The following is a 12626-nucleotide window of genomic DNA, read 5'->3' on the forward strand; positions in this document are numbered from 1 at the left end:
TTCGTGCAGAACCAGGTGGTTCGCACCTTCCCCCTGCCGCTCCTTCCACCTCCCTTCCCCCTGCCACGCCACCCGCTGGCCCGGGTGCTTGGTCAGGTCCAACTGCCTGCCTGCGCCCTTCGTGCAGAACCAGGTGGTTCGCCCCTTCCTCCTGCCGCTCCTTCCACCTCCCTTCCCCCTGCCAAACTTCCCGCTGGCCCGGGTGCTTGGTCAGGTCCAACTGCCTGCCTGCGCCCTTCGTGCAGAACCAGGTGGTTCGCCCCTTCCCCCTGCCGCTCCTTCCACCTCCCTTCCCCCTGCCACGCCACCCGCTGGCCCGGGTGCTTGGTCAGGTCCATCTGCCTGCCTGCGCCCTTCGTGCAGAACCAGGTGGGTCGCACCCTCCCCCTGCCGCTCCTTCCACCTCCCTTCCCCTCTGCCACGCCACCCGCTGGCCCGGGTGCTTGGTCAGGTCCAACTGCCTGCCTGCGCCCTTCGTGCAGAACCAGGTGGGTCGCACCCTCCCCCTGTCGTTTATTCCACCTCCCTTCCCCCTGCCACGCCACCCGCTGGCCCGGGTGCTTGGTCAGGTCCAACTGCCTGCCTGCGCCCTTCGTGCAGAACCAGGTGGTTCGCCCCTTCCCCCTGCCGCTCCTTCCACCTCCCTTCCCCCTGCCACGCCACCCGCTGGCCCGGGTGCTTGGTCAGGTCCAACTGCCTGCCTGCGCCCTTCGTGCAGAACCAGGTGGTTCGCCCCTTCCTCCTGCCGCTCCTTCCACCTCCCTTCCCCCTGCCAAACCTCCCGCTGGCCCGGGTGCTTGGTCAGGTCCAACTGCCTGCCTGCGCCCTTCGTGCAGAACCAGGTGGTTCGCCCCTTCCCCCTGCCGCTCCTTCCACCTCCCTTCCCCCTGCCAAACCTCCCGCTGGCCCGGGTGCTTGGTCAGGTCCAACTGCCTGCCTGCGCCCTTCGTGCAGAACCAGGTGGTTCGCCCCTTCCCCCTGCCACTCCTTCCACCTCCCTTCCCCCTGCCACGCCACCCGCTGGCCCGGGTGCTTGGTCAGGTCCAACTGCCTGCCTGCGCCCTTCGTGCAGACCCAGGTGGTTCGCCCCTTCCCCCTGCCGCTCCTTCCACCTCCCTTCCCCCTGCCACACCACCCGCTGGCCCGGGTGCTTGGTCAGGTCCAACTGCCTGCCTGCGCCCTTCGTGCAGAACCAGGTGGGTCGCATCCTCCCCCTGTCGCTCATTCCACCTCCCTTCCCCCTGCCAAACATCCCGCTGGCCCGGGTGCTTGGTCAGGTCCATCTGCCTGCCTGCGCCCTTCGTGCAGAACCAGGTGGGTCGCACCCTCCCCCTGCCGCTCCTTCCACCTCCCTTCCCCCTGCCACGCCACCCGCTGGCCCGGGTGCTTGGTCAGGTCCAACTGCCTGCCTGCGGCCTTCGTGCAGAACCAGGTGGGTCGCACCCTCCCCCTGTCGCTTATTCCACCTCCCTTCCCCCTGCCACGCCACCCGCTGGCCCGGGTGCTTGGTCAGGTCCAACTGCCTGCCTGCGCCCTTCGTGCAGAACCAGGTGGTTCGCACCTTCCCCCTGCCGCTCCTTCCACCTCCCTTCCCCCTGCCACGCCACCCGCTGGCCCGGGTGCTTGGTCAGGTCCAACTGCCTGCCTGCGCCCTTCGTGCAGAACCAGGTGGTTCGCCCCTTCCTCCTGCCGCTCCTTCCACCTCCCTTCCCCCTGCCAAACCTCCCGCTGGCCCGGGTGCTTGGTCAGGTCCAACTGCCTGCCTGTGCCCTTCGTGCAGAACCAGGTGGTTCGCCCCTTCCCCCTGCCGCTCCTTCCACCTCCCTTCCCCCTGCCACGCCACCCGCTGGCCCGGGTGCTTGGTCAGGTCCATCTGCCTGCCTGCGCCCTTCGTGCAGAACCAGGTGGGTCGCACCCTCCCCCTGCCGCTCCTTCCACCTCCCTTCCCCTCTGCCACGCCACCCGCTGGCCCGGGTGCTTGGTCAGGTCCAACTGCCTGCCTGCGCCCTTCGTGCAGAACCAGGTGGGTCGCACCCTCCCCCTGTCGCTTATTCCACCTCCCTTCCCCCTGCCACGCCACCCGCTGGCCCGGGTGCTTGGTCAGGTCCAACTGCCTGCCTGCGCCCTTCGTGCAGAACCAGGTGGTTCGCCCCTTCCCCCTGCCGCTCCTTCCACCTCCCTTCCCCCTGCCACGCCACCCGCTGGCCCGGGTGCTTGGTCAGGTCCAACTGCCTGCCTGCGCCCTTCGTGCAGAACCAGGTGGTTCGCCCCTTCCTCCTGCCGCTCCTTCCACTTCCCTTCCCCCTGCCAAACCTCCCGCTGGCCCGGGTGCTTGGTCAGGTCCAACTGCCTGCCTGCGCCCTTCGTGCAGAACCAGGTGGTTCGCCCCTTCCCCCTGCCGCTCCTTCCACCTCCCTTCCCCCTGCCAAACCTCCCGCTGGCCCGGGTGCTTGGTCAGGTCCAACTGCCTGCCTGCGCCCTTCGTGCAGAACCAGGTGGTTCGCCCCTTCCCCCTGCCGCTCCTTCCACCTCCCTTCCCCCTGCCACGCCACCCGCTGGCCCGGGTGCTTGGTCAGGTCCAACTGCCTGCCTGCGCCCTTCGTGCAGAACCAGGTGGTTCGCCCCTTCCCCCTGCCGCTCCTTCCACCTCCCTTCCCCCTGCCAAACCTCCCGCTGGCCCGGGTGCTTGGTCAGGTCCAACTGCCTGCCTGCGCCCTTCGTGCAGAACCTGGTGGGTCGCACCCTCCCCCTGTCGCTCCTTCCACCTCCCTTCCCCCTGCCACGCCACCCGCTGGTCAAACTGCCTGCGCCCTTCGTGCAGAACCTGGTGGGTCGCACCCTCCCCCTGTAGCTCCTTACACCTCCCTTCCCCCTGCCAAACCACCCGCTGGCCCGGGTGCTTGGTCAGGTCCAACTGCCTGCCTGCGCCCTTCGTGCAGAACCTGGTGGGTCGCCCCTTTCTCCCACTCCCCTCCTCTCACCAACCTCCTCCCCTCTACCTTCACCCCCACCCCTCCTCACCCCCCAATCACTCCCCTCCACCTTGGTCTCGCCCGAACAAGGTACACAGGTACACTAAAACACAAAACAAATCTGTTATGCAGTGAAGAAATGTGCATTAAATCATTATCCACCAATATTATCTAATTAAACTTTACAAGTATAATTATCCTTACACAATTAAATTTCAAACTGAGCAATTTAACTGATACTTCAGCAGTGATTGCTCACGACTCTTAAGATAAAAGTATACGTTTAAGACTTTGAACTCTACGTAAAATATTAAATAAGAAATTAATAATTATATATTTGTATTTATTTTATATACGCTTTTATTGTAACTAGGCCTTTTTGTTTAGGATTTTTGCTACTGGCTTATATTACTAGCTACATGGTATCTGAAATATTTAAATATATAATTTATAGAGGTTTCAAAGGTATAATTTTATATTGTATATTTAACTATAGGTTCGGTATGAGACGTACTGGTAATTGCCATATACGCATAATTGTAAATTTATTGCCATACTTAGTATTATGATGAAGGCTTTTCTAGTAAACCTCTCTATTTGCGTTTATTCTTTTTTTGTATTTAGTTACCAAAGACTAGCTCTTAGTTTGATTGCTACTTCTTTATGTTTACGCGCCCGGCTACTTGGGTAAATAGTGATGTGGACATTTATTATTATTTAAAGTTTTTTAGATTTTTGTGTGACAGTATAAAATTTACCCAGAGTGTGTCGGGGACGCAACCCTCATTTCTTCGGGGAAGGAAGGTGGGTTACAATAGAATATTTACCTGTTTTTGTTGTTTCTATATTGTTTCAGAGATGTTGTGAGCTAATATTACATCGTCTCTCCTTATTTGAACAAGCATTTTCTTTCGTGTTTTCTTTACTGTGTCAAAACGTATTTGTTGGTTTAATGAAATAACGAAAGGTGTTATATTCCAACTTTATTTGCAAACAAATACAGAAGCTGTTATTTACTCTTCATCTATGTAACTTGTAGAAGCTGACGGAATTAACACTATAAATACCCCCCCCCCCCCCCCCCCCACCTTTCAACAATCAACTGCTTAATTATTACGTTCTTTAAATACAATGGGTAATTTTGATTTGAAATAATTTTTTGGACATGCGTTATTGCAGTTATGAACTGTTTGTCATGGAAAAATTTCAAGAATGAAATATAAGAAAAAATGAAAATATAAACCCACTGAGAACAAGTACTACACGCTTTAAAGAATTCAAAAATCAAATACTTAACTTTGAAACAGACGATGGGCATGCCTGCATGAGTACGTGGTAATCGTGCGAAGTCGTGGACCGACGCTGCGATGGAGGACTGCGTGTTGCAGATGACGGCGCCGTCACGCGTCATGTTCCTCAGCTCGTGCATCCTCATGCTGTTCATGCCCATGCTGCGGCTGGGCTGCCTCACCGAGGCGGAGGACGTGGTGGCGGTGTTCGTGATGCTCACCACGGCGCCCTACTTCCTCTTCTTCTGCAGGCGAGTTCCTCTTCTTCTGCACGTGAGTTCCTCTTCTTCTGCAGGCGATTTCCTCTTCTTCTTCAGATGAGTTCCTCTTCTTCTGCACGTGAGTTCCTCTTCTTCTGCAGGCGAGTTCCTCTTCTTCTGCAGGCGAGTTCCTCTTCTTCTGAAGGCGAGTTCCTCTTCTTTTGCACGTGAGTTCCTCTTCTTCTGAAGGCGAGTTCCTCTTCTTCTGCACGTGAGTTCCTTTTCTTCTGCACGTGAGTTCCTCTTCTTCTGCAGATGAGTTCGTCTTCTTCTGCAGGCGAGTTCGTCTTCCTCTTCATGTGAGTTACTATTCTTCTGCAGGAGAGTTACTCTTCTTCTGCAGGCGAGTTCCTCTTCTTCTGCACGTGAGTTCCTCTTCTTCTGCAGGCGAGTTCCTCTTCTTCTGCAGGCGAGTTCCTCTTCTTCTGAAGGCGAGTTCCTCTTCTTCTGCACGTGAGTTCCTCTTCTTCTGCAGGCGAGTTCCTCTTCTTCTGCACGTGAGTTCCTCTTCTTATGCAGGCGAGTTCCTCTTCTTCTGCAGGCGAGATCCTCTTCTTCTGCACGTGAGTTCCTCTTATTCTGCACGTGAGTTCCTCTTCTTCTGCAGGCGAGTTCCTCTTCTTCTGCAGGCGAGTTCCTCTTCTTCTGAAGGCGAGTTCCTCTTCTTCTGCACGTGAGTTCCTCTTCTTCTGCACGTGAGTTCCTCTTCTTCTGCAGATGAGTTCGTCTTCTTCTGCAGGCGAGTTCGTCTTCCTCTTCATGTGAGTTACTATTCTTCTGCAGGAGAGTTACTCTTCTTCTGCAGGCGAGTTCCTCTTCTTCTGCAGGCGAGTCCCGCTTCTTCTGAAGGCGAGTTCCTCTTCTTCTGCACGTGAGTTCCTCTTCTTCTGCACGTGAGTTCCTCTTCTTCTGCAGGCGAGTTCCTCTTCTTCTGCACGTGAGTTCCTCTTCTTCTGCACGTGAGTTCCTCTTCTTCTGCAGGCGAGTTCCTATTCTTCTGAAGGCGAGTTCCTCTTCTTCTGTACATGAGTTCCTCTTCTTCTGCAGGCGAGTTCCTCTTCTTCTGCAGGCGAGTTCCTCTTCTTCTGAAGGCGAGTTCCTCTTCTTCTGCACGTGAGTTCCTCTTCTTCTGCACGTGAGTTCCTCTTCTTCTGCAGATGAGTTCGTCTTCTTCTGCAAGCGAGTTCCTCTCCTTATGCAGGTGAGTACCTCTTCTACTTTCCGCAGGCGAGTTCCTCTTATTCTGCAGGTGAGTCCATCTTATTCTTTTTGAAGGCGAGTTTCGTGACTAGAGAGGGAGCTGAAGAATTATCAAATAAACGATCATCGATTTCCTGTCCGACACGCGCCGTCGTCAGTACCTGCGGGCGGAGCTGAGCGGCGAACGACACGTCACCGCCCGGGGTTCGACGCCCGGCGACCGCCATCTTGCCCGGCGACCGCCATCTTGTCCGGCGACCGCCATCTTGCCTGATGGTCCCGGCGCCGGGGAGCCGCTCCTCCCGACTGCCACTTGCATGCGTCGTGTAAAGGTGTTTCAAAAATTCAAACGTCTTTTAGCTTGAGTTCGTTTGGTAGGCTTACGTCCGTACATTCCTCGCTGGCGCCGGACCATCCCATTGGACGTCGGACTATCGGATGTCTACTATACAAGTAAAGTCTAAAAGTCTAAACAATAAATAGTTCACCTGAACAACAGGAATCTTGACTTTCTTACGTCTTTGTTATCTTCCTTTTTTATTTTTATTTTCATCAATTGAAGGTGTCGGAAAGGCAAACCTATCTTTTCCATTGTTTTTTTCTAACGGTTTTCAGAGAATCACTCAGGAAATGTTCAGAAACAGTCCCTCCTTTCATCACAACATCCCCGTATTTGCACTGTTTCGTGTTTTCGTATCTTATCACCTAGCTGTCAACATGACGTAAAGCCAAAGATATTAAATTTTCTTGTGTGTATGTCACAAAATCTACGGACTCGCTCATCGCAAAGTATTGGAGTTTTTTTTTTTCAGGCTCAAATAAATTTTATTTTCCAGGCAAATCGAGATCTTCGTTTGATCTCTTCCCCGTTCCGATTATTTTTATTATTATTATTTTAATATCGTACCGGTGAGGTCCGTGGTAGAAAGTCACCGACGAAAGAAGAAGAATGTTATTTGTCGATACCTCGTTCAGGTGGTCACTGCCGAACAGAGCGAGAAGGGTGGACGTGGAAGCGGAGAACTGACGGGTAGAGAAGTCGTTTCGGACGTTCCGCCTGGTTCGTGAATGCTTCAATAACGAAATTCTTCCCTCGTATGGAGGACTTAAAAGGCGAGATTTTATTGCTACTGAAGTAATGGAAAAAAAAAACTCGAATAAACGGCGACATTCCCGTTTTGATGTTCGTTGGCGTCGCGAGGAACGACTAGCAAGCGCGACTCGTCAGTTCTCAAGGCCGTGACCGACTTCCTCTTCCTTGAGACCTTGAGTCTTCAATTTCCCTTGTGGTTACTAGAGCAGTTAGGACGTGAATAAAGTTTGGCCTCGGTAAATGAAACTAGCCATAAACATACCGTTGACATTTTTTTTTTCATTAAAGAAATTTATTCCTAGCAAACAAAACTGAAAATAGTACATTTTCGTAATCAGCTACGTAAACATTAATTTATGGCAATCTTTATATCGTAAACAACACGTATTTATTGAAAATTCTGTTAAAAACATGTTAAAATACTTTTTTTTTCATTTGATATGATAATTTTCGTAAACAATAAGATGAAATGAATTTATGTGTCTTAAATACTAAAATATTTGGACAAGTTATAAACTAACAAAGCTTTTTTTTTTTTAAAATGGCAATGTTTCGTTAGCTGGAAGTGCGAGGTTTTTTTTATTTTAAACCTCCTATGGGCTATAAAAAAATTTATGTAACATACTTTTACTACCAAAAGTACAGCAGAGTCTTACTTATTTTCCTACATAATCGCCAAAACGATCGAGGCATTTGTCATATCGTGACACAAGCTTCTATTGGCCTTCTTCGAAGAAAGTTAACCACCAGTGAGGAGATATACAGGGTCAGCGCCTGACTCTCCGTCTCCCTCACGACGCCGCTGTGAGGCGGGTGGACTAATAGTGCGGCGTATTCTGCCCCACTATAGATAATCTTGCTATAAGTCTTGACGCGGGAGCCAGTGCGCCGCGCGATTAGTCCACCCGCTTCACAGCGGCGGCGTGAGTGAGAGGGAGTTTAGGCGCTGGCCCTGTATCTCTATTCACTGGCGGCTAACTTCTTAGAAGGAGGCATCGAGATGCTTGTGTTACGATATGACAAGTGACTCGATCGTTTTGGCAATTATGTAGAAAAATAAGTAAGAATCTGCTGAACGTTTGGTAGTAAAATTGTAATGTTACGTATAATTTTTTTATATAACATCGGAGGTTGATAAATAAGCCCTCATACACAGGTTAGAAGTAGACAGATTTGTTTCCTACCATACCTGCATGCTTCACTTGAAGTTCGGGACAGTCCTCTGATGTCACTTCCGGGGAAAAGTACGTGTAAATATACACTTTAGGTGAATTTGGACACGGCTGAGCACTTATTACACTTCTACCCGGAGGAAGCCATCTTTCCTGGCTTTTCTCTGTGACCTGCCTCTCATACCCTGGTGTGTTTGCATGTTATATTTGCATTCCTTTGTTCTAAAAAAAATAATAACTGTCCTGTGTCCAAGAGAAAAAATCTTCCTGTGTCAAATTTCACACGCACTTTCAGTGAGTGAATTGTGTTTGTTTAATGTGGTTGTAGTCTAGTAATATTGTTGTTGGTGTTATTTTAACAATTGCAGGGGTTTCAAAACTGTCGGTCCGTTCGTGGTAATGATATACAGAATGGTCATGGGTGATCTCCTAAGATTCGTCTGCATATATCTTGTTTTCGTGATGGGATTTTCGCAAGGTAAGTTTGGTATAAAATATTAAATTCTCGTATAATGTATATGGCACAGCTTGCTTTCCACTCAAAATATTTTATTTTATTTCTAAATAAAACATTGTTACACGAACCGACCTCCTTACTACAGTCATACCGTAATGAAAAATTATGTGTTAATAGTTGAGTATTTGAATCCTGGATAAAGCATGGATGCCGTTCTAATTAATTTACTAGTTTCCCGATGCCTGTTGGAAACAAAAAAAAAACATTAAATAATTGTATTAGTTTTTCCAACAGCATGATACACGCAGAATGTCAAGTTCTCCTTCCACATTTCCTATTTGCAATACAAATAATAATGAATGAATTTGTTCAGTATACCACATTTTTAAAACTTTCTAAAATTATAAAAAAATTCCTCCAAGCCTCATACAGATTTATAACCCCATAAAGATGTCTAACCCCATTACAGATTGTCCTGAAAATGTGTGATGGTGAATTTTTAATAGCTATGAAAATACTTGTTAGATTTAAACGAAAAACGTGCGGTACGTGCAACAGTAAGGAGTGTAGGAAGTATCTGTCTTTGAAACAACTCAAACAAAAGTTAATTTCATTTGCAGCACAATAAAATTGTTAGTGGCCTAGGTGAACTATTCATATCCATTGCATACTCCTTACATTTTATTCATTTTAAATCTTGCAAATATTTTCATAGCTGTTAAAAATTCACAATCACAATTTTTCAGGACAATCTGCAATGGGGTTATATATCTTTATGGGGTTATAAATCTGTATGGGGGTTATAAATCTGTATGGGGCTAGGAGTAATTATTTTATAATTTTTAGTCCGTGTTAAAAAAAAGTGGTCTGTTAAAAATGTTATATTATTATTTTCTGTACTTAAGTCTTGTATTTGTGAAATTTTACAATCGATTTTAAAAATCTTGATGATATTATGACAGAGAAATTTGGCAAATTGCAGGTTTATTTCAGTTTATTTTCACCTGATAATATAGTAAATACAAAATTGTTATGCATGCCTACTAATAATATATCAAACTGTTTAATTGTTCCCCCCCCCTCCCCCTTTAAAATGTAATGCCATTTTCCATACAAACAGATGGAATGTCGTTATCGTAGGCATCGCCTGGGAGTACTGCGTTAGGCATCCCGCAATACTGTACTGTTCTGCTCGTAGCCTAACGCCACATATCCGGGGGCGTGCTAAAGAAAATTTGAGCTAGTCTTTCAGTAATTCTCAATGATATGTAAACGTCTAAACTCAGTAACGAGTGATCTGGTGTAGGCAGGGTAACTTAAAAGAACAAAAAGTAAAGTTAGTGCACTTGATACGCTACAGGTAGTTTCGGAACAGCTGTGATGCTCTGTTTGTGTTGGCAAAGTTTGCTTCATTCTGTTATTCCAAACCAAGCGACACTCTACTCAAATACGTCACAAAGGTTGGCGGAAAAAAAAGATCATGTGATATTTGTATAGAGAAAAGTATGAAACCATATAATTTTTCATGCATACGATTGACGAGTGGGAAAACATGCAAATTAATGCCTTAGTCGAAAAGAATAAATAAAACCGTTTCATGACAGAAAAATAGAAGGAAGTACGCGTCTAAATGCAGGTTAGGCCTACTTGGTAAAGCTTGGAAAACACATCAAGCAGCATCTCTGGTAAAAACACACGAGCTAAAACTTCAGCACGAAATAATCATAATTATGTTCCAATATAGTTTTACTATCATTGACACATCAGTACGAATGGTATGAAGCCTGATATGTACGAAAATGACTATAGATGGGTTTATGTTGTTAAGCTCAGCCATCTTTGTTCTACATTTCTGTTCATCTACTTCCGTTCAATTTTCACGAAATTTCTCCTACCAAATATCGTATACCGAGAGCTAAGATGTTTACACATCAAAAACCCAAACAAATTTGTATCGAACAGACAAACAAACAAACAGACAGACAAGAAAGCGAGTTAATATTGCATTGTCATCCAGTTATGAGGTATGTACAAAGATCCAAGTGTCTCTCTCATCAGGAAGTTATTTTTTTCTCTACAGATACTTTTTTTAATAGCAGAAACGACGCGTTTCTTTATGATGTTACATTAAGCACTATCAGATATAAAACAACAACCCTGTAGTGAATGAAAAGATTTTCAGTGGGGCATAAACCCACCAATATTTCCCGCCCAAAATTCGAGGCTGTGTCTGACACCGTGTCTGAGTGTCGATTCCTGAACCCCCCAAAAAATGGGTGCGTGTACTTAATGTACGCGCGCTAGAGGTTATACTTACTTAGCGTAGTAAAAACCTAACTTTAATTCTGAGTTAAAATAATTGATAGAAAAAAATAATTAAAAAATGGAGTGATATTTTAAATACGATTGGTAAAGCATAAAAACAAATTAAATTTAAAAAATTAACAAATACTAAGTTTTAAATATTAATATAAACATGTGTATTAAATTAATTATTTAATTTAGTAAAATAATCTGGAGAAATTTTAATTCGTAATGCAAATCAGTATATATGCTGAATATATGTTTTAATTAATTTTAATTATTGATTAAATAATGTGAAAAATTATACATACGGGAAACTAACCTCTCTTATACAAATACACTTGAAAAAGTTTATAAACACATTTTCTATCACTGATATTCACAATAAAAAATTAAGGAGCCATGGTTTTATTTTATTAAAGATTTCTTTTAGTCGTGATCTGATTTGTGCAGCGTATTACATCATATTCTTGTCTTTCGACAACCCCAAAACGCCGGAAGGCGTGGACGACACCGTGTCGAACCCCATGCCCAGCCCCATGGAGTCCGTCATGGCCATGTTCCTCATGTCCATGACCAACTTCGGCGACTACTTCAGCACTTTCGAGCAGACCGACCACGAGATAGAGGCCAAGGTAAAGTCACCTGCTCTGCCTCCGGGGAAACACGATGCGTGTTAATGTAAATGCCGCAGTGGTTCTTTGCAAAATGCCGCAGTGGTTACTTGCAAAATGCCGCAGTGGTTACTTGCAAAATGCCGCAGTGGTTACTTGCAAAATGCCGCAGTGGTTCCTTGCAAAATGCCACAGTGGTTTTTTTGCAAAATACCTCCGTGGTTCCTTGCAAAATGCCGCAGTGGTTCCTTGCAAAATGCCGCAGTGGTTCTTTGCAAAACACCGCAGTGGTTACTTGCAAAATGCCGCAGTGGTTACTTGCAAAATCCGATGCAAGTAATTGGTTCTCTGAGTCGCTGGATTTCATTTTTTTGAATGTATCTGCCTCTAAATGATGTCGCTCCCGTTCTTGTGTTTTATATGTTTTGGGTTTAAAGCACGCTTTATGTGTTCTTAGATAATACAAAACGTTCCACGAATTAGTCCAATCTCTATGTATGCCTCAAGCGATATCGCATTTTGTATTCTAAAATTTTGAATGCAGTTGGAATAAATATTTGTCAATTTTTTTTTTCGACACAATCTCTTCGAGACTAAGAACGAATTTTTAGTTTTTTTATTAAAAGAATCTTTAAAAAAAAATTGTTAATAACTGTAAAAGGAAACTTGTAACCAAAAATATGAAACTACGAAAGCGAGGAGAAATCAAATCTGAACAAAAAAAAATTGGTTGTCTGTAAAGTCGGTTTACGGACGATAGTTTAACGTGACAACGTCATAACAAAACATTGATGAAATGATTGATCCAGAAGAAAAGGAAATATGATATTCGGCCTGAGACTGAGCCGTATTAGGTTTTTTGCAACCAAACCATTTAGGCATTAAAAATATTATATTCTTTGAGGAAGAATTTTTTTTTTAATTTTTCAATCTTTTGCATGATAAAGTCTACCTCTGCATACTTTTATGAATAAAATTGAATCATTTTTATTGAATTATCACTATTCTGTATGGATACAAAGGAGTGAAATGAAATGTGCAATTGAATTAATAAATTTACTTTTATTTTCATTCATTAATTCAAATATATTTATTACTAGTTTTGAAATGTTGCGTCCGCCATATTTATTTTTACAAGTAAAAAAAAAATTTCGCAGATGCCGGGTTTCGAACCGACAACCTTTAATTTAAGAGTTAGAAAACGCTAACCACACGCCCACGAGGCCATACTAAGATTATGTATTTTCAAATGTTATATATATTTA

At 45.7% G+C, this 12626-nt stretch overlaps 1 protein-coding gene across 1 annotated transcript in view; it reads left to right on the forward strand.

The window, feature by feature from the left end:
- The window catches only part of LOC134534573 (transient receptor potential cation channel subfamily V member 5), a 55725-nt gene that overhangs the window by 36139 nt on the left and 6960 nt on the right, over window positions 1–12626 (forward strand). Inside the window, exons 12-14 of the mRNA XM_063373055.1 lie at window positions 4361–4512; window positions 8355–8464; window positions 11201–11382. Coding sequence (XP_063229125.1) covers window positions 4361–4512; window positions 8355–8464; window positions 11201–11382 — 444 coding nt within the window. The remainder of the gene's footprint in view (window positions 1–4360; window positions 4513–8354; window positions 8465–11200; window positions 11383–12626) is intronic.

Source organism: Bacillus rossius, chromosome 7 (assembly GCF_032445375.1).
Source record: "Bacillus rossius redtenbacheri isolate Brsri chromosome 7, Brsri_v3, whole genome shotgun sequence".
NCBI lineage: Eukaryota > Metazoa > Arthropoda > Insecta > Phasmatodea > Bacillidae > Bacillus > Bacillus rossius.